This window comes from Sapajus apella, unplaced genomic scaffold (assembly GCF_009761245.1).
Source record: "Sapajus apella isolate SASKATOON/1434 unplaced genomic scaffold, GSC_monkey_1.0 scaffold88, whole genome shotgun sequence".
NCBI classification, from domain to species: Eukaryota; Metazoa; Chordata; class Mammalia; order Primates; family Cebidae; genus Sapajus; species Sapajus apella.
Genome location: NW_022437028.1, coordinates 8,643,439 through 8,666,973, shown reverse-complemented (window position 1 = coordinate 8,666,973; position 23,535 = coordinate 8,643,439). Strand labels below are relative to the sequence as shown.

At 54.4% G+C, this 23,535-nt stretch overlaps 3 protein-coding genes and 1 long non-coding RNA gene across 7 annotated transcripts; 1 reads left to right on the top strand and 3 right to left on the bottom strand.

Moving 5' to 3' along the window:
• Positions 1–282: 282 nt before the first annotated feature.
• Positions 283–4,614, bottom strand: MAP11 (microtubule associated protein 11). Of its 4 annotated transcripts, none has more exons than XM_032255230.1 (11): positions 4,472–4,614; positions 3,725–3,820; positions 3,517–3,646; positions 3,258–3,344; positions 2,980–3,100; positions 2,731–2,878; positions 2,527–2,609; positions 2,279–2,442; positions 1,553–1,707; positions 1,151–1,344; positions 283–1,053 (listed from the first exon to the last, which is right to left on the bottom strand). In XM_032255230.1, the coding sequence occupies exons 5-11, from the start codon at positions 3,015–3,017 to the stop codon at positions 900–902; spliced, it is 936 nt and encodes a 311-aa protein (XP_032111121.1). In that variant the 5' UTR covers positions 3,018–3,100; positions 3,258–3,344; positions 3,517–3,646; positions 3,725–3,820; positions 4,472–4,614; the 3' UTR covers positions 283–899. The 4 variants fall into 4 exon arrangements, with proteins under 4 accessions (XP_032111121.1, XP_032111120.1, XP_032111123.1 ...); XM_032255229.1 differs by having other exon boundaries at positions 3,972–4,610; XM_032255232.1 differs by having other exon boundaries at positions 4,539–4,609.
• Positions 4,615–4,945: 331 nt separating this feature from the next.
• On the top strand, positions 4,946–8,071 carry LOC116534645. Its single transcript, XR_004261809.1, has 2 exons — positions 4,946–5,400; positions 7,400–8,071. It is a non-coding gene; the product is annotated as an uncharacterized LOC116534645 (long non-coding RNA).
• On the bottom strand, positions 5,846–13,740 carry GAL3ST4 (galactose-3-O-sulfotransferase 4). Its single transcript, XM_032255234.1, has 3 exons — positions 13,587–13,740; positions 13,127–13,412; positions 5,846–7,142 (listed from the first exon to the last, which is right to left on the bottom strand). The coding sequence occupies exons 1-3, from the start codon at positions 13,709–13,711 to the stop codon at positions 6,111–6,113; spliced, it is 1,443 nt and encodes a 480-aa protein (XP_032111125.1). The 5' UTR covers positions 13,712–13,740; the 3' UTR covers positions 5,846–6,110.
• Positions 13,741–16,262: 2,522 nt separating this feature from the next.
• On the bottom strand, positions 16,263–23,471 carry GPC2 (glypican 2). Its single transcript, XM_032255228.1, has 10 exons — positions 22,846–23,471; positions 22,024–22,182; positions 21,378–21,700; positions 20,491–20,571; positions 19,590–19,752; positions 18,763–18,893; positions 18,455–18,601; positions 18,214–18,353; positions 17,942–18,117; positions 16,263–17,166 (listed from the first exon to the last, which is right to left on the bottom strand). Exons 1-10 carry the CDS (start codon positions 23,009–23,011, stop codon positions 16,898–16,900), a joined length of 1,755 nt encoding a protein of 584 aa, XP_032111119.1. The 5' UTR covers positions 23,012–23,471; the 3' UTR covers positions 16,263–16,897.
• Between the last annotated feature and the right edge of the window lie 64 nt (positions 23,472–23,535).

The window sequence follows — 23,535 nt, the reverse complement described above, 5'->3', positions numbered from 1 at the left end:
AAAAGTACAAAAAAATCAGCAGGGCGTAGTGGCACATGCCTGTAGTCCCAGCTACTCAGGAGGCTGAGGCAGAAGAATCATTTGAATTTGGGAGGCAGAAGTTGCAGTGAGCCGAGATCACACCCCTGCACTCCAGCCTCCTGGTGACAGAGCAAGGCTCTGTCTCCAAAAAAAAAAAAAAAAAGGAAAAAAAAGAAAAGAAAAAAAAGTTGGAGGGGAAGGGAGTCGCCCTGAGCCCTGGCGACCTCTGCTCTTCCCATCAATACATACACAAACTAGTCATCCTTCTCCCTCCTGAACAGGCATTTAATAGTCTTATTTCAGTTGGAAGCAATGGTTGGAGAATAAGTTACAGGAACTGACCAAAAAAAAAAAAAAAAAAAAAAAACAACTTAAAGTGCTTCAGGCTGCAAACGTAAACATGAAGGGGCAGAAGGAGGCCACCTGGCTCTGTCCCCAACCCGAGACAGGAGGGTCACTGTCAGGGGCCCTTACCCATCACCACCCTCTAGTATCAGCCCTGTGGGAGGGAGGGAGGGAGGGAGGGAATGTCAGAGGTGGGAAAGAATGAAACAGGAATGAGGAAGAGACTTTGTAAACTTAGAACCAGGGTCATGGGCGGGGGGCAAGGGAGCTCTGGGAACCCCTGCCCTGGCTTGGGGTGGGGCCAGCCCTCCCCACAGGAACTCGGGGAATACTGGTGGCTTAGTCCCAGCCATGCCCGCCCACTTCACAGCTTCTTCCCCCATCCCTCATCAGCAGACACAGTCAGGCAGCACTGCCGGGCCTCTTCACCCCCGTCTGGGAGGCATCCCAGGGGAGGAAAAGCTCGGGAGCAGGGATCCCCTCTGGGGGCGTTGGGTCTCTGGAGTGTAAGAGGGAACAGAGCTGGCATGGTGCTACTTGACGGGTTCCACCACCAGGACCTTGCACTCGCGCTTGGCAATCTTGTCCAGAGACAGCACAGCCTTGTCCGGGGGCAGGTAGAGGGGGCGGCCAACAGGAGAGGCCACGGGGGGCGTGATGGCCCTGCGCTCCATCACACTGCCCGACCTAGGGGAAGGCAGAGGCTGTGGGTGCTGGTCAGACCCAGAACCTTCCCTGCCCCCAGCCTCTACCCAGTCCCATGCCACACCCTCTGGTTCTGTACCTCATGAGGTGGCTTCGGGAAGGCTGTTGGTGGGAGAAGGACTGGGATCGGCCCAGGCTAGCCTGGTGCCTCTCTACCAAGTCTCGGACAGCAGGGCTGCTGGGGCTACTCTTGCGGGAGAGGGGCCGGGCCTCGGGTGGAGGGTGGGACACGCTGGCGGTGAACTGCAGCTTCAGTTTCATATGCTGACTCAGCTGCGGGGAGACGCAGGTCAGCATGCCAGCTCGGCTTCCAGGGCCCAGGCTTCCTTCCAAATGATCTTCCCCATGAGACAGACCAATGTCAAATCTAAATCCCACCTTCCCTCTGCCTGGCTTTTTATTTCATCCCCAAAATCTAAGGGTCCTGCCTCTGCCCACCCCAGCATTCTGCACCACTCAGCCCAGACCCTCCCCAGCCCACCTCGAAGAGCCCCGTCCTCAGAGCCTGGAAGGCCACACTGAAGGTGAGCGCGCTGCCCTTCCGGGAAAAGCCAAGGTTGTTGAGGGGCGTGTGGCAGACGATGGAGTCCAGGGCGGCCTGCATGGCCCGGCGTTCCTCCTCACACAGCTGCTTTCCTGGGGGCAGAAACAGGGACCAGCAAACACTACAGCATTCCTCATTCCCACAGGGCCTTCGCCAGGACAGTCTCATCTGATCCTCAAAGCCACTCTGTAGAGTAAACTGAGCAAACGTTATCTTTTGTGCATATTGTAGATAACAATGGCTAATACTTACTGTGTGAAGGGTCTGTCCTAAGCACATCATGTATATTAATTCAGTATCTGCCTGACAGTCCCATAAGATATGAGTCGCTCTATTTTAGAGGTGAAGACTCTGAGGCCCAGAGAGGTTAAGTAACTTACTCAAGGTCACACAGTTAGTAAAGGAGAGAAATAGAGCTCACAACAGTGAGTAAAGCCCCAGTGTCCATGCCCTGAAAGTCACTCTGCCCCATTGCCTCTCTAAACTCTCTGTTTGGGACACTGCGGAGACCACCCGGGTACAGGGCGGAAGCTGCCTGCCATAAGTCGCCTCCTGTGGTGGGACTGGCACCAAGTGTGGCTCTTTTCACTGTCCTGCCTCCCTGGCTTTTTTCTTTCCCCTCCCCTCCCTGGGGACTAGATCCCCGCCTGGCAGCTGACCTACCAGCCTGTGCATGCTCCGGTGTCCACACGAGCCTCACAGCAAGGAAGTCTTGGAGATTGTTGAGCAGCGTGTAGGTGACAGTGAAACGCTTGTAGGTCTGAACAGGGGACTCACAAGAAGCGGTCATCACGAAACACGGGCGATCTAGGCGGACACTGGGCAGGCTAGGAGTGGTGAGAGAGGGCTGCTGGCTGTGTGTGTCAGACCACAAAGGTGAATGCCATGGTTCCTCCAGGATCCACACTTACCGGTAGTGTGTATAGATGCTCTGAGTGAAGGGCAGCTTTGGGGTGGACCACTGAACCACAGCAATCAGGGGAACTTCCAGGCCCTGTGGGAGGTACAAAGGGGTTTGGCATTAAAGTGCCCCTCCCATCTTGAGTCAGCCACCTGGTCTTTCCCTCCAACTGCCTTATCCCTTTTCCTTGAACACACTAGCCCCTTATGCTCACCTCCTTGGCCCCTGGAGGGGGCTGCTCACCCCCTCTCAGCTGAAACAGGAAGTTGTGTTCCTCCAGGGCATTCAGTGGGCAGGGGAAGCAGCCAGAGGTGCCGGGTAGTCGGCAGAAGGAGCCCATGGAGACTTCCCCAGACTGGTGACTAGCTCAGAAAAGAGGACAGGGCATGGTCTCCCCATGCCAGAGCTTGGCCCCTCACACCATCCCCACCACTTCACAGCCTCACGCCTCCCAGGACCTCACCAGACATTGTCGACCAGCAGCACAGAGCCATCGGGCATGACAGGTAGATAACTGGCATTGAAGTTGGGGAGGATTCGGATATCCCAGATGGAGATTTCCTCCTGGGAGGAACTGTTCAGCACTGTTGGAGAGGACCAGCTCGGTTCAGAATACCTGGACCCTCAGGCCCCACCTTTACCCAGAAAAAACCAGACTTACGCCACCAGCCTGCCCAGAGGAACTGCATCCAATCAGTTCCCTTACTGCTCCCGGAGGCTGGAGCCGGCCGACTTGCTTACCCTTGAGCACGGTCAAGTGTTTTCCAGCCACAGTGAACTGCCGGCATCTCAGAACCGGAGGGGGCAGCAGAGTCAGCAGTGTGCTCACTGAGGGAGGGGGTGGGTCAAGAAGTGATGGTTTGGGGGCTGACCTCACCTACAACCCAGAGTTCTCACCTTCCTCTTCTCAGAGCCCATTAGCCACTTTCCAGTGTGACTCCTCCCCTCTGTCCTCCAATTCCCAGACTCTAGACCTTCGCCTCTGCGCTCTCCTCCCCACCTTGGGCCTTGAAAGCGCTCTGCTCGCCCCGGAACGTCTCCCCAGGAGATCGGGTTTGCAGCAATCGCAGGTAGCCTTGATCTCTGACCTCTGGTGCCTCAACCTCCCGCTTCCACACAGTCACTACAATCTGTCAAGAGGAGAGACAGATGGCTGAGCCCGGGAAAGGTATCTGAATTGGGACAGCTCCACCCCTTGCTCATCTTACCTTGGCTTTAGGTGTCCCTGGGGGCAGTCTATCCAGTGAAACGGTGAGTGGGAAGATGACCTCATCTGTGGACACAATTGGTTCCTCCACAGGCAGCTGGGGTTGGGAAAGGGGTGAAGAGGTCAGGAGCGAGTCAGAGGCAGCCTGCAACCTTTCCCTTAAGACCTGCAGGTGGTCATCTGCCTCCTGCCTCAGGCCCCAGCAAACCACCCCTTCGCCCTGTGCCGGGTCCCCCAAAGCTCCTCACCGTGGTCGCTCCCCCTGAGGTAGCAGGGCCCGGGCCGTGGGTGAGAAGGGGGCTGCAGCCTCGGAACAAACCACCACCCCCAGGATCCCCTCCCCCTGGGGGCTCCAAATCCTGGTCGCCGGCGCCTCCGCCCCCCGGCATCCCGCCTCCGGCGCTGACCGAGGCCAGGGCAGCCAGGGCGGTTGCCAGTTCTGTCCAGGCCCCTCGGGAGCCCAAGCCCGGGCCGCCCCCGGCGCTGGACCCCGCGCCGCCCCGGCAGCGCAACACCAGCAGGAAGCGGACAGTTTCCCCCAAATACAGATGGTTGCGCCTGGGCAGCGCCCGGTACCGGCCCGGGTCCCCTGCCAGCTCCGCGCGCGGCGGCAGCGGCACGGCCGGGAAGTACATGGAGTAGTCGCACTGGGACTCCATGGGGCGGCGAGGACGGCGCGACCGGGAGCCCGGGCCGGAGGCTGATCTCCGGCGGGGCCCGCTAGGGTGGGTCCAGAGGGCCCCGACACCTCGGGCTGCTGCGCGTGGCTGGGCGGCCTAAGAGACCCGCCCGGTACCGGCACCCGGGCAACGAACCCGGAACCGAGACCCGCCGGCGCCGGAACCGGAGCACGGAGCCGAATGACTGGAGATAAACCGGAAGCGGAAGGGAGGGGGCGTGGCCGCCAAGGCCCCAAATTCGGCGGGTGCCTGGACCTTGTAGGAGGGGGCGGGGTCCGGCTGCGCTGAGGCCAAGAGGAGAATACATGCTGGGGTTGCTGCCAAGCTTCTTGGAGAAGAAATGTAAGAAGTACCCCGTCGGTCGGGCGGGGTGGCTCACGCCTATAATCCCAGCACTGTGGGAGGCCGAGGCGGGAGGATCGCTTGAGGTCAGGTGTTTGAGACCAGTCTGGCCAACATAGCAAGACCTCCTCTCTGCAAAAAATGTAAAAATTATCCGGGCGCGGTAGCGCGCACCTGTAATCCCAGCTACTTAGGAGGCCTACACAGGAGGCTCTTTTGAGCCCAGGAGTTTGAAGCTGTAAAGAGCTGTGATTGGGGCACTGGACTGCAGCCTGGGTGACAGAGTGAGATCGTGTCTCAAAAAAACCAAAAAAAAAGGAAAAGACCCCTTCCAACCCCACCTTACCCAGGAAGATTCTCCATCCCTCCCCTTTCCACCCTCCATAAATCAAGTAGAAGTTTCAAATTATTTATTCATTCAGCAAACATTTCAGAGTGAGCAGTCTAGTAACAAATATTTGGTAGAGAAATGGACGTATTATTCCAACTCACCATGCACCAAACTTTCTGTGGCTCACTCCATCTTTTGCCCCTCTAGGGAGCTTTGGTGATGTGGATCTGCCCTGGGGCAGGAAAGGGGAAGCGGAGGCCAGCGTGGTGGCTCAAGCCTGTAATCTCAGCACTTTGGGAGGCAGAGCCATGTGGATCACCTGAGGTGAGGAGTTCGAGATCAGCCTGACCAACATGTTGAAACCCTGTCTCTACTAAAAATATAAAAATTAGCTGTGTGTGGGGCCGGGCGCGGTGGCTCAAGCCTGTAATCCCAGCACTGTGGGAGGCCGAGGTGGGTGGATCACGAGGTCAAGAGATCGAGACCATCCTGGTCAGCATGGTGAAACCCCGTCTCTACTAAAAATACAAAACATTAGCTGGGCATGGTGGTGCGTGCCTGTAATCCCAGCGACTCAGGAGGCTGAGGCAGGAGAATTGCCTGAACCCAGGAGGCGGAGGTTGCGGTGAGCCGAGAGTGCGCCATTGCACTCCAGCCTGGGTAACAAGAGCGAAACTCCGACTCCTCAAAAAAAAAAAAAAAAAAATTAGCTGTGTGTGGTGGCATGTACCTGTAATCCCAGCTACTTGGGAGGCTGAGGCAGGAGAATTGCTTGAACCAGGGAGGCAGAGGTTGCAGTGAGCTGAGATCGTGCCACTGCACTGAAGTCTGGGGGATACAGCGAGACTCTATCTCAAAAAAATAAAATAAAGAAAGGGGCAAAATGAGTGGAGGAGGGAAGCACTGCTGGGAGCCCATTGAAGCCCCATCCTTTCTGAGAGATGCAGAAGTGGCATCTTGCTGCCCCACCCCCCACTCATCCCATGTGCCCTTCAAACATGGGTGCTTTTCCACCTAAATCTGTAGTCTGATGTCTATGGGGAAAGTGGCCTTGAAGTCTTGAGGGGCAGTGAGACGGTCGGGGGGAACTGCTTGGCATCCAGCTTGTCCTTGTACTGGAGCTCAGGGGTAGCCAGGCGCTCACACTCCTCTTGATCTTGGGGGCTCAATCCACTCCGAAGTATATAGCCCAAAACCTTAGCTGACCCAAACTGGAAGGGGCGGAACCGGCGATCAGTGATGTATTTGGGGTCAGAAGCCTCACCCCCTACCAGACAGTGTTTGGCCAGGGTCTGTCGGCGAGCCCGGAGCTCAGCCACAGCTGTCTGCAGCCGATGCTGGCCGTATTTCTCTATCCGTGCCCAGAGACTGCGGTTGAAGTGGACATAGAGAGCCCAGTCCAGGTTGTTCCAGGCTCGGGCCCGTGCTGTCAGCTGCTGGTCCTCTGCAGTCAGTCCACTGTTGCTGACAGTGCTGAGACCCTGCTCACGTCCAGCCTGGGCATTGTGCATGAAGCCCACCACATCATCCAGACCCCAGCACAGGGCGTCTGCCAGCAGAACCAATGACTCATCAAAGTACTCAGCCACCATTACCAGGTCAAAGACAGAGTCCAGCCAGGCCAGACCCCACTGAATGAAGGATGAAGACCCCATATGGAAAGAGGCAGGGCTTGGTATCTGGCTGCCATGATCAGCAACAGTGGAAACAGGATGGATGAGGGCATTGGGATTGAGGGCTTGGGCTTGAGGGCCAGCACCAGAGGGCAAGACCTGTAGCTCTGGGGCATTGGGGTCTCTGGAGGGATGAAGATTCCTGCTCTTGGCCCTCATCTCTGGGGGAAAGGGGAGGCCAAAGTCAAACCATAGTAAGTTGCGAGCATAGTGGTCCCCACGGGCCCCAGGCCTGTAGAAGGCTCGAGGATTGGCCAGGAAGGCAGCCAAGGATGGTGACTTGCGGAAGGCTGATGAGGTGGATTTATAGTAGGAGAAGGCAGAGCGAGCCAGAGCTGCTGGATCACGGACAATGGAAAAAAAGAAGCTGTCAGAAGGCATGACCTGAAGTACCTGCAGAGGAGAGAAGACGGAGAGAAAACTGGGCTGGGGAGCAGGTATGCATATGTGGGGGGGAACCCCGCAAGTGCCGAGGCAAAGGTCTGAAACCTCAACCTGCTCCCATGTGAATATTGAATTAGAAAAGAATTAGAAATATAAGCACATAGTTATTCCTATATCTAATCATATATAATCATTTAGTTATTCACATGTAATCATAAAGATATATATACTCAGCATAACCCTTTAATTTTACTAATGATTCTCAGGTCATGAAGTGTGGAACTGAAGTGGCATTGGGAAGGAGGTGACCCTGAGGCAAGATGCTCTAAGCCCTCTGTCATGACTGCATAAGGGCTGCTGGAGGGCGCCTTGGCTGTGCCGCAGTGTTAGTGCTGGGAAAGCGCCCACTGTTTAGCCAGCTAGGAAAGCAGACGTCCAAAATGGCCAAGACATCTCCTTCTTGGGGGAGTTGGGAGAAAACTCCGCTTCTCTAAGCTCTTGTGGTAGGCCTGACGGCTGTCAGGAAAACTCACGGACATCCGGGGGACTTAATTGTCTCTATGTGATGCTGGGCTTCAGTGGTCACATCCCATGTCTACTTTCATGTTCTGCTTCTGTACCTGGTTCCTCTTTTTCTTAGAAGATAAGAATTAGTAATAGTAACATAAATCTTAATGCCCTTGATATTTTTGACAAGTATGCAAAAAGTGCTGATGCATTAAGTTTTCTCCTCGCCTTGGTTACTTGAAAGTCCCAGGCCCCTATCTCCAAGACATGTGATTTACTTGATCCTATCACTGACCACCAATGCCTCGCCCTACCCACCCTGCTCCCTGCTTTGTACTCAATAAAATCAGGGCGTCCAGGCACTTGGGGCCACTGCCAGACTGCACTTTGTTTGGCAGTGGACCCTTGGGCCCAAATTCTGTTTTCTCTTTCTTGGTGTCTTGTGTCTTTTATTTCCACAGTTTCTCATCTCCACACCCGTAGAGAGGGGCTCACAGGACCCTGCAGGGCTGGACCCTACATGCATAAGTATGCGCAAGTCACGTGTCCCCCTATCCAGGCTCCTCAAACTTCCTTCTCCCAGCTCTGCTAGGAATCCCCAGCTTCCATCACTTGCTGTGTGGCAAGTTACTTAACATCTCTGAGACTCAACCTGCTTATCTGCAAAATGGGGATAATCATACTTTCCCAAGTGATTATGAAAGATACATGAGATAAAACATACGAAGAAACCTGGAGCACAGAGCCAGGCATATGGTGTGTGCCTGTAGTCCCAGCTACTCAGGAGGCTGAGGCAGGAGGATGGCTTGAGCATTGCTATGTTGCTGAGGCCACCCCGGGCAACATATTGAGACCCTGTCTCTACAAAAATAAAACTAAAAACATTAGCAGGGCAATCAATGATAGACTGGATAAAGAAAATGTGGAACATATACACCGTGGAATATTATGAAGTTGTAAAAAAGAATGAGATCACGTCCTTTGCAGGTACATGGATGAAGCTGGAAGCTATCATCATTCTCAGCAAACTAACACAGGAAGAGAAAACCAAACACCACATGTTCTCACTCATAAGTAAGTGGGTGTCGAACAATGAGAACACATGGACACAGGGAGGGGAACAACACACACTCGGTCCTGTCAGGGGGTAGGAGGAAAGGGGAAGGAAAGCATTAGGACGAATACCTAATGCATGCAAGGCTTAAAACCTAGATGAGAGTTGATAGGTGCAGCAAACCACCGTGGCACATGTATACCTATGTAACAAACCTGCATGTTCTGCACATGTACCCCAGAACTTAAAAATAAGTTAGGACATCCTGGCACACACCTGTAGTCCCAGCTACCCAAGAGGCTGAGGTGTAGGATCGCTTGAGCCCAAAATTTTTAAGACATGCCTGAACAACGCAGCAGGACCCTGCCTTGAAAGAAAAGGACTGGTGGCAGTGGCTCACGCCTGTAATCCCAGCACTTTGGGAGGCTGAGGGGGGTGGATCATGAGGTCAGGAGTTTAAGACCAGACTGGCCATGATGGTGAAAACTTGTCTCTACTAAAATTACAAAAAATAAGCTGGGTGCAGTGGCAGGCACCTGTAATCCCGGCTACTCGGGAGGCTGAGGCAGGAGAATCGCTTGAACCTGGGTGATAGAGGTTGCATGACTGTACTCCATCATGGGTGACAGAGTGAGACTACTTCTCAAAAAAATAAAAGAAAGGAAGGAAGGAAAGAGGAGTGCGTGCGCACAAGAGAGAGAAGAAGGGAGGAAGGGAGGGAGAAGGAAGGAAAGGAAGGAAGGAAAGGGACGGGAGGAGAAGAGAAAGGGAGAGGAAGGGAGCAGATGAAGGGGGAGGGAGGAGAAGGGCAAGGGAAGAGAGGGGAGGGGAAGAGAGAGGAGGGAAAGGAAAGGGAAAAAGAAAAGAAAAAAGAGAAAGGGAGGGAAGGAAACCTGCAGCATAGGAAACTCCTAGAGAACATTAATTTCCTTGGGCATTTCTGTCTGCCTTGGTCAGTAAACCCTCTAGGAACCAACCTTTGTACTCATTTCTCCAGCAAAAACCTATTGAGTGCCTGCCCTGGGACTGTTGGTCATAGCTCCAGGAAGGGAACTGGCCCTAGCCTCCTCAGGGCATAGGAGGGGCATCACTGGCAGCAAAGAGTGAGAAGGAGCAACTATAATGCCATCTGGGGCATAGGCAGCAGGTGGAATAGGCCAGGCCCAGAATGGTTGGAGACTTCAGGGGTTTGAATGGTAAAACACCTCAGGGGGTCCTGGGCATCCCAGAGGGCAAAATACACCCTGAGCCAAGGCCCTGGGAAGCCACAGCTGCCTGGTAGGACGCTGCTCTGAGGACTGGGACATGTGATTCTATTGCTCTGCAAGACAGAAGATGGAGATCAGGCTGCACCACACCCTAACGTGGCCCTGCAGGCTGATGCAGGTCAGAACCTAGCTCCTGGACTCCTTGAAGGGTTTCTGCCTCCAAAAATGACTTCCATTATTGAATCTGACTTCTCTCTGTCATGGTGTTCTTCAATCGGCTCTGCAAATATGGCACACCTGAACAACAGCCTGTGAACTCTCTCTCTTTTTTTGGGTGGGGGGTGGGTCAGGGGTGGAAATGGGAAAGGAGTATTTTAGCTTCTGATTGTTTATTTTCTTCTTTTTTTTGGAGAGACTGTCTCCTTGCTCTGTCATCTAGGCAGCATATCATAGCTCACTGCAGCCTTAAAAACTCCTGGGCTCAAGGGATTCCCCAACCTGCTATAGTCCTCCTGAGTAGCTGGGACTATAGGCGCACACCAACATGCCCTGTTAATTTTTAATTTTTTTGTAGAGACAGGGACTTGCTATGTTGCCCAGATTGGCCTCGAACTCCTGGGCTCAAGTCATCCTCCCACCTCAGCATCCTAAAGCACTCAGATCACAGGCATGAGCTACCATGCCTGGTCCTGTAGGTCTCTTTGAAAGCAGAGGAGAAACTGAAGAAAATAGTCTTTGGCATCTGATGGACCTGGAATAAAATTCCACTCTACCATTTACTAATTCTGTGACTTTGGGCGGGTTATTGAACGTCTCAGAGCCTTCATTCCTCCATCTAGAAATCTGTGTAACTGGGTAACACTTACCTGGATGAATGTGCAAGTGTCTGGAACACAGTAGGTAGTCAATGAATGGTGGTGTCAGTGAAGGCCATCACCCTAGCCTCTGGAGAAACCTACCTCAAAGGTCATTGTCATCGCCTCACTTCTAACAGTGGCCTTTAGGTTGCCCATTAGAGCATGCCCGTGTCCTCAGCTGCTGTCTCCAGCTCTAGCTTCGGCAAGGGTGACTTTGCAGCCCCTGCTGAAGTTCTACCCCCAGTACAGACATTCTCCCTCTGACATGCACACACACATGCACCCCACTGTGTCCTTGCTGCTGGTTTGCTCCCTCTAAGAATGCCTGATGTTCTCCTTACCACAGCCATGTCCACCTTTTCATTTAAAATCCCCACTCTCGTCTGGGCACGGTGGCTCACACCTATAATCGCAGCACTTTGGGAAGATGAGGGCGGGCGGATTACTAGCGGTCAGAAGTTCAAGACCAACCGGGTCAACATGGTGAAACCCCATCTCTACTAAAAGTACAAAAATTCGCCGGGTGTGGTGGCACAGGCCTGTAGTCCCAGCTACTTGGGAGGCATGAGAATTGCATGAACCCAGGAAGTGGAAGTTGCAGTGAGCTGAGATCGTGCCACTATACTCCAGCCAGGGGGAAAGAGCAAGACTCTGTCTCAAAATAAATAAATAAATAAAATTAAATAAGAAAGTAAAATAAAACCCCCTCTCCAGAAAGCCTCACTCCTTTGGTGAATACTTTTCTCACCATTCCAGATACACACACATGCACATGTTGCCCAGGCTGGTCTCAAACTGCTGGCCCAAGTGATTCTCCATCTTGGCCTCCTAAAGTGCTGGGGTTATAGGAGTAAGCCACTGTGCCTAGTGGGTGCCATTTTTCTTTTTTCTTTCTTTCTTTTTTTTTTTTCCTCCACATTTATTCAGTAGGGTGCCATTTTTCTATCTGTGAAAGTCATTTCAGCTCTCTGAGACTAGAACTTCTCCTATGTGTAATGGAGACACTTCAAATGCCTTCCTGGCAAGGTGATGGGAAGTTTAGTACTCAGCACTAGTAAATATTCAGTCAGGTTTAGTTTATTCCCTGTATGTTTCAATTACACATTGATTTTCTTCCTGCAGGAGCCCTCAGTTTCCTGTGTGTGTCTAAGTATGTGACTATGTATGTTCTTGTTGTCTCCACTATTAGAACAGAGGCTCCTGGGGGTCAGGACTGGGCTTCCACCCAGCTATTCTGCTGTGCTTAGCCCCAAGCTAAACATACAGCTGATCCTTGAAAATGCCAGACATGTGAGGGGGTTGAAGAAGACAAGTCAGAAAGCAGTGGGGGAGCTGGAGCCCTGGTGTGACAGTAGAAGGGAGGCTAAGAAAGGGAAGGGGTGTGTAATCATAATTACTTGTCAGTCTAAGGTGGAGGATCATTTGAGGCCAGCCTGGGCAACATTAGTGAGACCCCCATCTCTACAAAAAAATTTTAAAAATTAGCCAGGTGTGGTGGCACGCACCTATATAGTCCCAGCTACTTGGGAGGCTGAGGTGGGAGGATTGCTTGAGTCCAGGAGTTTGAGGTTGCAGTGAGCTATAATTGCACCACTGCATTCCAGCCTGGATGACAGAGTGAGAGACCCTTTCTCTCTCTCTCTCTCTCTCTCTCTCTCTCTCACACACACACGCACGCACACACACACACACACGCACACACACACACACGCACACATGCACAAAGGCTGGTCAAGGTGGCTCACTCCCATAATCCCAACCCTCTGGGAGGCCAAGGTAAACGGATCACTTGAGCCCAGGAATATTTATTTATTTATTTAAGCCCAGGAGTTTGAGACCAGCCTGGGCAACAAAGCAAGACCCCATGTCTACAAAAAATTAAAAAGTAGCCATGTGTGGTGGTACGTGCCTTAACCCTAGCTACTCAGGAGGCTGAGGTGAGAGGATCACTTGAGCCTGGGAAGTCAAGGCTGCAGTGAGCTATGATTGTGCCACTGCACTTCAGTCTAGGTGACAGAGCAAGATCCTGTCTTCCAAAAAAAAAAAAAAAATGAAGGGTAAGGTGCACCTGGAGGGAGAGTTGGGGGCAGAGTTGGCAGGGCACTGACGCCAGGAAAATACAGTGGTGAAAGAGAGAGACTGAAGTAAGCGCCAGGGTGAAAGGACTCTGGCTCCCAGAAACTATGGGGGAAGGGACACCTGTAGAGAGGGTGGCAGGAAGCCCCACCTTTGTGGCCCCCATATCCAACGTTAGAGTAAAATGGTGCCTGGGTACCCCCCAGGTCTGGGTCTCCTCCCTTGGTAGTGTCAGCCCCAGGCCTGATCACATCTCTTTCTGGTCCCTCCCACCCCTGTGACACTCCTTACCTCTTTTAGGTTGAACCTCATGTGGTGACAGAGGATGTCGAAGGGGAGCTGGGTGCCTCCACGCTGGGGGCGGTAGCCTTTTACCCTCGAGGCCTGGAAGAGCCTTGGGTAGCCAAACTGGTAGCGGGCGGGGAGGGCAAAGCGCAGTCCATGCCGGTCCCCGTAGCGGTGAAGCAGGCTCAGCACAGAGCTGCTTCCGGATTTATGCGTCTTCAGGAACACCAGTCGCTGCCGGGGAGGGCAGGACAGAAAGGCTGGTCGTAGGGATGGGGCCAAGGGCTGTAGCCTGGGAAGAGATGGAGGGGGAGTGTCCTGTCCCTCCGCAGCAAATGGGCTTCTTGGGTAGAAGGGGCAGAAGGCATGGAGGCTTCTGAGTCCCCAAGAGTCACCAGCCCCAGGTGGGATGGGGAAGAGCAAGCTTGGGGCATCTAGTGGGAGTTGGGGCAAAGTAGGAACTCACCTCCTGTGGAAGGGCCCTCCCAAGAGCTGGAGCACAAAGCCAATGGTCATGAAGACTCCCAGAGCCACCCCCAGGCTCCGAGGTCCCCAGAGCCGCAGTGTCCTGGCAGGAGACAGAGGGCCCATGTGGCACAGGGAAGGGTGAAGTGAGAAAGGGATGGAGCCAGGGCCAGAAACAGGGGCAGAGACAGCTGGAGATAGCCGTGCAGCCGTGGAAGGCACCGGTTGGAGATCGGGGGGTCATTCCCCAGGCCTGCTTACAGTCTTGGTTGAGTCTGCCCTCTGAGTTAGCAGATTTTTGCCTCTGTCAGCGTCTAGAAGGGAAATGAGGGGGGAAGAAGGGGAGTCTAAGGAGAGAGGCAGAGGAGACCTGCTGCAGCTGAGACCTGGTTCAGGGAAGGGGAGTGGCTGGGGTTGCTGTCTACACCCAGACTTTTGAAGTGGCCCCACAACTACTCCCTGTGCTCTATCATTTTCTTATCTCCAATTTCCCCAGCTCCCCACCTACAGCTGTCCCTGAGCCTCAGGGACTTAGAAGGGAAGGAGAGAGAGAGAAAAAAAAAAAGATTATGAATGAAACAGCCAGCAAGAGAGAGATCGGACCAATCAGCTCATTAAGACACTCACGTCAGATCATGGTCCCGACACTGGCTTCCTCCTGAGCCTCTCTGGCTGTCACAGATGGGGATTAAGAACCTTATCCCAGGGCCAGGAAGGAAAGCCAAACAAAGGGAATGAAGATCAGAGGTGGATGAACTCAGGCAGGAGGATGGGAGGACACAGGTGAATGAACCCAGGCAGGAGGAAGGGAGCTTAGACTTCCAGGAGTGGGTTTGCAATGGGCCATTGTGTTATAAACTCCGGCACGTCTTTTTCCTCTTTCTCAGCACGGGCAGAACCCCACATGCGACAGGGGCTGGGGGAGATGTATGGCTACTTATGAAACCCAGATCCTTGAACTTACTCCACATTCCACTTTCCAACCTTAGTGCATTCAGAGGAGATTGAAAGGGTGGGGCTACAGAGGGGGAGGGAGGCAGACGGAGAAGGAGGGAGGGGGAGAGAGAGAGAGAGAGAGAGAGAGAGAGAGAGAGAGAGGGAGAAAACTCTATGACAGAAAGATACAGAGAAAGGCACAAACACGAATTGCGGAGTTCCTTCTCAAGCCCCAGCTTCCTAATCGACCCGGAGTCCGGCCCCGCCCCTTCAGATTACAACTCACGATCAGGAACCACGGCCCCTCCAACAAGCAAGGACAGCCCCCGGCTCCGACAAGCCAGGGGTAACCCCAGGCAGAGAGAAGCCACACTTTTACTCCCAGAGACCTGCCCCTTCTGGCATCACTCCCCAATTCCCTCCCCAATCACAGCCCCTAAGGTCCAGCTGCGTCTCCCCTATCCAGAGTTCTTCATTTCCTTCCATCTATCTCTCCCTTCCCATGACTGGAGATCCCACCCAGCCTTCTGTCCCCTCCAGCTTTGGTGATTTCCCAGTCAGTTACCCCCACCGGAATCCCATGAACCCCTCATGTCTCCTTCCATAGATTAGAGGGCCCCTCCACTGGTTCAATCTTTGGTTTCATTTCCCACTCACCAGGCCACAAGGGGAACAGCAAGGGAAATCGGGCCGGGCCCTCCTGCCCTCCCCAGCCACCGCCCGACTCTTGGCTCAGCTCAACTTTCCCCACGAACTTTCTCAGAGCCCAGGCTCCTCCCTCCTCCCTTTGTCCCGCCAGCCCCAGCAGCTGCAGCAGCTTTGATCGAAGTTCTAGGTCTCTCCCCCACTGCATCTTCCCCTCTCCGCCCAGCACCCAGACTCCCCTTCGAAGACACCACTTCCACCCCCCTTTCACACTTAGGGAATCAATCCTTCCATTTTCTCTTGGCTTGCTGCAGCACAAAAGATGCATTCAAGCGGTGGAAAGAAAGAAGGAGAAAGTGATATTTGAAAGCAGACATTGTCAAGGACGTGGCAAGGTAGCCAGAGACTGACGCTCAGTGAACAAGGCCTCCCACTCTGAAGGCAGGAGGCAGTGGTGTGGTCAGGTTAATAATGCCTCATGGTCCCCCTGCGCGGTGGCTCATGGCTGTAATCCCAGCACTTTGGGAGCCGGAGGCGGGTGGATCGCGTGCCTGAGGTGGACGGATCGCCTGAGGTCAGGAGTTCGCGACCAGCCTGGCCCACATGGTGAAACCCTATCTCTACTAAAAATACAAAAATTAGCCAGGCATGGTGGCAGGTGCCTGTAATCCCAGCTACTTGAGAGGCTGAGACAGGAGAATCGCTTGAACCCTCAAGGTGGAGGTTGCAGTGAGCAAAGATCATCGTACCACTGCACTCCAGCCTGGGCGACAAGAGACTCCATCTCAAAATAATAATAATGATAATAATGCCTCATGTTCAAAGAGCAGTTTGCAGGTGATAAGATGCTTTTTCACACAGTTCCTATTTGGTCCCCACAATTCTCCCTGTTTTACAAACGAAGATGCTCAGGGGCCCAGAGGGTGGAAAATTTGGAGATGGGGTCATTCCCTAGACCCATTTCCTCCCTGGGGGTCAGATGCCAAGGGAGGTGAAAAGCAGGCAGAAAATAAGCCAATCACAGAGCCTCTGACGCCTCTGCTAGGAGCCAGGGCTTAGAGACTAACGCTGACAGCAGGGAAAGCCACAGTCAGGGTCCCATACATTACCATTTATTTGCAGAATAAACACAAACTCAAAACACTGAAACATGGAGTTTGTGAAGGATGTGGATGGCAGAGGTCATGAGATGAGCACACCCCCTTGCTTGTTTTTTAAAATTTTGGTTAAATAAATTGATACTGAAGAAACTCGACTGAAGAACTCAAGCCCATGAAGCCTCACATCCTACTCACACGCCCTCCATTCCCCTGCCCTGCACCCTGTCAGCATCCGGCTTTGTCCATTTTTCAGACCAGATGCTCCCACCACCCCCACTTCCAACTTCCTTCAATCCCCTTCCCCAGCTGCAACTCTAAACTCCTCACTTTCTGTTGGGGCTGATCACCAGCCCCAGCCTTAGAGGGCTGGAAACTATACCCTCTAAGGAAATCACAATCCTTCCTAAATAAATACCCCACATCCCCCTCCCCTGTTACCAAATGAAAAAATATTGTAGACGCCCACCCACTCCTGATGAAACTCTCCTGGATTTGGGGCCCCAGCCATTCACCTGCAAAGTCCCTTCTCTACCCTCTTTGCAGCCCCCTTCAACTCCTCCCCAGGCCCAGCTGAGAGGGGAGGAGGGGAAAGGGCCATGAACCCTTCTGATGCTAGGGCACCCCTCCCCTGTTATCGAGGTCCAAGCAGGGCCAGGGCTGAGAGGGAGAGAATGAGGATGGTTTGGGGGTGAAAACCAATAGATGGCCCCCCACTCCTGCTCCGGCCCTGGTTGTAGCGGCCCTGGTTGTAGCGGGCACTGCCACCTCCTCCTTTGCCCCCGGAACCATCCCTTTGAGGAGGGTATGGAGGCCGAGGAGGCCGGACTGGGGGAGCCCCAGCCCCAGCCATCCAGTCATCTGCATACTGCTGTCCCCCTCCAGAGCCACTGGCGTCCTCATCTGCAAAGAAGAAGAGGGACAGAGACAGACAGGGTGGGAAGGAGAGGCAGAGGGAGATGGAAGGAGGAAAAGAGATTGGGATTAAAAACAGAAAGAGAGAGGCACCGGAGGGAGATACAGGTGGATTCGGGGTTGGGGAAGGGAGAAAGACCATGAGTGACAGGAAGGCAGGAAAAGAGGGAAAAAGAGAGTCAGTAGGCACAGAAGGGAGAAATCATAATGGGAGACAACGAGACAGACAGAAAAAAGACAGGCAGATGGGGAGAGAGGATAACAGGAAAAGAGAAAAATCAGAAGTACACAGAAGCAGAGAGCAGCCAGGAAGAGGGGTGGAAGAAGAGTGACAAAGAGAGACAGAGACAGACAGAGAGAAGGAAAGAAGAAAACAATGAGTGGCTGTGGCTTGCTTCTCTGTCTGGCAAACTTCACCCTGGGAAGCCAGCCCAACGTCACCCACCACCCTGGCTTCCCAGCCTCCCCCAAGTTGCCCCTCCCCCATTTTCCCACTGCCCTTTTGCCCATTATAAGGGGCTTCCCACTGTTCTCTAAGAATATTTTTGTGTCTCCCCTACTGACCCGAAAGGATAGAGACCCCCTCATCGGCCTATTATCCTCAGTCTTTGAGGTCAACGCTCAATAAATGCTCATTGAATGAATTAGTGAATCAATGAATGAATGAACGCTAAAAGCAGAGGCACGGGTGGGAACTACCAGGAGAGGGGAGGGGCTTAAGGGCAGTGGGCGGGGCTCGGGACCAGGGACGCCCGGGTCTCACCCGCATCCTGCCCGTCCAGGTCGTGTCCCAGTGCGGCCGCCTTCATCCTGGCAATGGCTGCCCGGAGCTGTAACCGACGCCGCCGTGTCGGGACATCGGGGCCCGAGGTGTCTACCTTGAGCTCGGGGTTGTTGACCTGCTCGGCCGAGGTGCCCCCGATCACCGGCGGCAAGTACCTGAGAGCAGAGCAGCCCCAAAGCTCCCGCTCGCCCGCGCGCCACGCCCCTCCCGGCCGCCGCCCTTTGCCGTCTCTCCACGTCCCCGAGACTCACCTGCCCCGCCCGGCTCCGGTCCAGCAGGGCGCCGCTTCCTGCGAGGCGTCCGCTGCCATACGAGAGTCTCCACACACCGTCAGGGACAGCCGGGCCCAGAAGCCCCGCATCCGGGCCAGACGCTCCCGGAGCTCCCACACCTGGGCGGGCGAAAGGGGACGGGGCGAGCTGGAGTGCTACCCCCATCCCTGGCCCCGGCCCCGGCCCTCCCCACCCCCAACTCTTGGTCCCCCCCACGCACCAGCCTGTGCAGGTTGGTGCCTGCTGCCGTCGTGGGCCGCTCCTCTTCGGTAACCATCGACCACAGCCGGCTCGCCTCTTCCCGGGGCGGTGGGGCTCGACGGTTTCGGGCCGGCACCGGGTTGGGGGGGCCGCACTCCTGAAACACCTGCGGCACGGTGAAGAGACCTCACACAGTCACCCTGCGGTAAAACCACACTGCGTCCCCACTCTGACTCCAGAGTCTCTTCCCAGATACCCTACACTGTCTCCCTGACACCTACACCGTCCCTGCCCCGGGCCTCGCCTCCACCCTTCTCTCCCCTGTACCTGGGTGGACACCTTCACGCTGTTTTCCTGCAGGTACATCAAACCCTCCGAGATCTTCACCCCAATGGACTCAGCGGCCAGCTCAAAGGAAAAGGGACCCTGGAGCTTATCAGCCAGGATCAGGAGACCATCTTAAGGGAGGGGGAGAAAGAGAAAGTATGGGATGAGTGGTGAACTAGGATGTTCCCAAAAATCCTCACTCGGGACTTAGAGAAGCAGCAAAGTATTTGGGGGAAACTCATCTGAGTTCCCTCTCATGTTTCCCCCTCAGTTTGGCTTTAGAGCCCCTCTTCAGGTCACGCCCCGCCTTACTCAGGGCCCTTCTCCATCCCAGAGACTTATTTAAAAATAAAATTTAAATTTTAGGATTTCTTAAAGACAGGGTCTTACTCTCTCACCCGGCTGGAGTAGAGTGGCACCATCACTTACTGCAGCCTCTCACTCCTGGGCTCAAGGGAGCCTCCTGCCTCAGCCTCTGGAGTAACTGGGATAACAGACATGTGTGCCACCACGCCTGCTAATTTCTTTCTTTCTTTCTTTTCTTTTTTTTTTGTAGAGATGGGGTCTAGCTATGTTGCTCAGGCTGGGCTCTAACTCCTGGCCTCAAGATCCTCCTGCGTCAGCCTCAGGAGTAACTGGGACTACAGGCATGTGTCCTACCACACCTAGCTAATTTCTTTTTTTGTAGAGATGGCATCTAGCTATGTTGCCCCACCTGGCCTCCAACTCCTGGCCTCAAGTGATCCTCCTGCCTCAGCCTCTCAAAGTGCTGTGATTACAGGCATGAGCCACCATGCCTGGCTCCAGGCTTTCTTGAATCCCCTCACCCAGGTAGTTGCCCCAGTCAGGCTCCAGTCCCCTGTTGCTGAGACAGCCACGAACCACGTTGAGGCAGAAGCCCCGGCAGGGCATAAGTGAGGGGACCCCCCGGCATAGGGGACAGCCGATGAGACGCATTAGAGCCTGGCTGCAGCCTTCAGACACCGGCACCTGGGGACAGAGAGTGGGGCTGTGTCCTCCACAAACACCGTGGCTGCTCTCAGCCCGGCTTGGTGCCGAGCACAGAGAGAAATCACATGCCCCATCCCACCTTCCCCAGGCTCTGAGTGGAGAGCTGGATGTGGGCACCTAGGATTGGTGACCCCCCCGCAGCAGCAGGTGAGATTGTCACAGATCTGAGGAGGGAGGTTCCAGGTTGCTGACACTGATTCATGGGAGGTGTGGAACTAGAGAGGCAGTTGGGAGTCTGAGGAAAGATTCAAGGACAAGAGTGAGCCCATCCCAGCTGGATAGGGAGGAGGCAGTCAGGAGGCAGAAGGTGAGGCTGGAAGGTAAGGGAGAGGATGGGTAGTGAGAGAGGCCAAGCCAGGCTTCTGGCCTTCAGCAGCAGGGAAGTGAAGTCATTGAGGAGTCCTGGGAGATTGGGCAGGGGTAGTATCCAATCTTGAACTGCTATGGAGATAAGCAGGTCCTCAGGGACTGACGGGGGGATATGGGTCCACAGAGAGCAGGAGGGGATCAGAGGTGGTCAGAGATCACGGATTGTGGAGCAGTGGAGGCTTCACTCCAGCCCCCTCCTTCCTAATTCATCCTGGGACACCAGGGCCTTGAGGCAGACAGACCCCCAGGCTTGTCCTGCTAGTTTGGTGGCTGATTCTTCCTCGTGAGGTCTCTTTCACTTCCGCTTCTCCCTCCCTGGGTCCTGCCTGCACTCAGGCCCCCTCTAACCTTAAGCGCTTCGCTGACCACAATTCTTCCAGTCTCCAGGCCCTGCACAAAGGCTCGGGCAGCCACCAGGGTCCGGGTTATCTGGGAGAAGGCAAAGAAGGTGAGAAAAACCACAAGGTTGTCATGGGTCAGTCAAGATTGAAGCCAAGAGATTGCACCAAGAGCAGCGGGTGTTAGGTTTGTGGGGTTATCTCAAAGGGGGTAGAGTGTTGGGTGCTACAGAGAGGCAGGTTCAAGAGCCTCACAGGAATTATAGTCTAAAAAAAAAGAAGGCTTGGGAAGAGATGGAGGGATTGTGTTGTACAGGGCTTAGAGACAGGGAAATTGTGTATCAGAACTAACACTGAAATTGAAGCCAGAAGATCTGGGTGTGAGCCACGGCTCTACCACTTAAATTTACTGGCTGGAAAGCTTAACCTTTGGGAGCCTCAGTTTTCTCATCTGTAAAATAAGGGTGTGACTGTCTACCTTGCAGGGTTATGATGACACCTAAATGTGATACTATAAATGAAAATGCCTTTTGCATACTGAATACATATTTCCTGTTTAGTTGAACCAGAGGAAGTCGAGGTGTTAGGATTAGGGAGGGGTTGGCAGAAAGGTGGCTGGAGGTCAAGGGCAGGTCAGTGTTTGTGTGAAACTAGAGCACAGAATGGGAGGTGGTGAGGGTGGGGACATCTGCTTAAAGAAGACCAAGGGGCACTGGGTCAGGCAGTGGTGACTAAAGGTCAAGATAGGGATCACCAGGTCAGAAATGGCTTCAATGCAGGAGGGGGGGATCACCAGGTCAGAGGTGACTGGGGAACGCCAGTTTGGAGGTGAGTGGTACACAGTTCAGGGGTCACTAGGTCAGAAGGGGCTGAAGCTCAGGCCTCAGGATCCCTCACCTGCAGGCGAAGGCGGCGGGGTGAGTCCCCGAAGGGCTGCAGAGAGCCATCGGTAGATGAGGCCAAGCGTGAGAGGCAGAGCAGGTAGTCAGGGGGGAAGCTGTACTGTGGGTGCAGCAGCGGGAACACTCTCTCCAGGAGCTGTGCCCAGAAATCCGCCAGGGTGTCATCCAACCCCTCACCAGATTCCCCATAGAAGTCTCGCAGCCGAGAGAAAAGGCCATTGAATATGAGGGCATGCTGGGCATACAGGCGGCCGTAGGAGTGGGAGAAGAGCTGAGTCAGGGAGTGCTGGGCTACTGAGAGCATCTCCAGAAAAAACTCTGCAGCAAATGCAGGGAACAGGTGGAAGGTGGGTGAGGCCACAGAAGGGGAGAATAATGAACAAGCAGAGGCAAGAGGGGATGTGAGAGAAGAGAAAAGACAAGTGAATTAGAAACTGGGCAACTCTCAGAGATGGGACAGACAGGGAATGAGGGAGGGCAGGGCCCTGGAGAGAGAGTCTGGGGGGTGGGCGGGCTAAGCCAGGGCTGGAAGGGGGTGGAGTCTTTATGGATGGAGTAAGGAGTGGGGACAGGGGGCTTGCTGGGGTCCTAAGTGCCTGAGAGGAGCTATGAAGCTGAGTTTGGAGACCCCATGCCCTCACCATCAAATTTTCTGTGCCGAGCAGCCAGTGTGTGAACCAGAAAGGAGCCGCTGTCCTCCACCAGGCCTCGGAAGGTGTTCTCACTCTCCCTGATCAGCCTCTGCTCTGTCTCACTGGAACAGCAGGTGTACTCCTGCGGACAGACCCGGAGGTGCTCGCCTGGACAGAGGAGATGTGAAAGAGTGGAGGGAAGTGATATCCTAAAATTCCTTCCATTTCCTGCCTATCTCTGGGGACTATGCCTTCGCTACCTGTCTGGTCTCTTTTCTATTGTCTGCACTCTCTTCCCCACCTGACCCCATCCCTGGCCTTATTGTTTCCTTGCCCATCCCAAGTTCACTCCCATTAGCCACAGGATCATCTATTTAACAGCTGCCCTGAGGGCCAAGTCAGTGGTCAGAGTGTCCTCAGGTAACCCTCCCAATGTCCACACCCCAGACCTCGAGGGACTTGAGGATAGCTTCTAGGGATGAAGAATGGGGCTTGGAAGGGTGGGGTTACTTAGTGAGCAATAAAGTATTCTCATAGAAGGGGCTCAGAGAAACAGCGAGGAGAACATGGCTGTGAAGAAAGAAACACATAGGGGGGTGTTAATTCCGAGGAGGGGATGCCTGGGGTGGGGTTGGAGTAAGAGCGCTATTCTGTGCATAGGAAGGTTATTGTGATCCCGGTAAGGAAGTTACAGGAGGAGAACACACATTACTGTGGGATGAAAAGATTAGTATAACGGTCACTCTGAAAGGGAAGAGAGTTATTGTGAGATGGGGAGGCCCCGCCCCCGCCCCCCACCCCCAATTCTCTAGTCTTCCTCTTTCTCCTCACCTGAGATCAGAGCGGGAGGGATTAGGTTTAAGCTATATCCCCGGGCCCCCAGCACCTGCCGGGTCTCTGCACAACTCCGGGTGACCTTTGCCTCGCTCCCGGGTCCGGGACCAGGACCCGGACACAGAGGCAGCAGCAGAAGCAGGAGAGATCGCAGAGCGGACATAGCTGCAGCCACCCCGGGACGGCAAAGTGGGTCCTAAGAAGGAAAGAAGAGCCACCCAAACTTGGGAATCTGGTACTCGGCCGCGGGACAGCTCCGCGGGCCAGATAAAGAGCGCTACCCTCTAAAACTGAATACCGAGCAAGATAGCTGGACCAGGCGGCAGCTGCCGAGACAATGGGAGCGGGGAGCCGGGCAGGGGGCGGGGCCCGAGGCGGGGCCCTGCCAATAATGGCACGGAGCCGGCTTCAGGGGCGGGGCCAAGGAAGAAATTAAGCCAATGTGGCGCGGAAGCTCGGCAGGGGGGCGGGACCTGACCCGCACTGAGAAGGTTGGTGAAATAGGGGCGTGGTCTTCCCTCGGGGGCGTGGCGATCCGACTCAAAAGGCGGGGCCTGGGTGGAACCCAGCCTACAGCAGTTGAGAACCCAGATTGAAGGGGTTACTACCAGTCTGGTCCGAAACTCCCCCAATGGAGGGGGGGCATTAAAGGTAGCGAGGGTGGGGCCTGGGTGGGAGCGGGGCTAA

Excerpts from the sequence above, each read along its gene's own strand:
- MAP11 (XM_032255229.1), bottom strand. The coding sequence starts at position 4,382 with ATGGAGTCCCAGTGCGACTACTCCATGTACTTCCCGGCCGTGCCGCTG. Across the intron at positions 3,101-3,257 it reads ACACTTGACCGTGCTCAAGG|TGCTGAACAGTTCCTCCCAG; the intron begins GTAAGCAAGTCG and ends CCTCTCCAACAG. Across the intron at positions 1,054-1,150 it reads TCCCGAAGCCACCTCATGAG|GTCGGGCAGTGTGATGGAGC; the intron begins GTACAGAACCAG and ends GCCTTCCCCTAG.
- GAL3ST4 (XM_032255234.1), bottom strand. The coding sequence starts at position 13,711 with ATGGGCCCTCTGTCTCCTGCCAGGACACTGCGGCTCTGGGGACCTCGG. Across the intron at positions 13,413-13,586 it reads GGAGGGCCCTTCCACAGGAG|GCTACAGCCCTTGGCCCCAT; the intron begins GTGAGTTCCTAC and ends ATCTCTTCCCAG. Across the intron at positions 7,143-13,126 it reads TGAGGTTCAACCTAAAAGAG|GTACTTCAGGTCATGCCTTC; the intron begins GTAAGGAGTGTC and ends TCTCCTCTGCAG.
- GPC2 (XM_032255228.1), bottom strand. The coding sequence starts at position 23,011 with ATGTCCGCTCTGCGATCTCTCCTGCTTCTGCTGCTGCCTCTGTGTCCG. Across the intron at positions 20,572-21,377 it reads CCCGCCGCCTTCGCCTGCAG|ATAACCCGGACCCTGGTGGC; the intron begins GTGAGGGATCCT and ends GCCTTCTCCCAG. Across the intron at positions 17,167-17,941 it reads CCTGGACGGGCAGGATGCGG|ATGAGGACGCCAGTGGCTCT; the intron begins GTGAGACCCGGG and ends TCTTCTTTGCAG.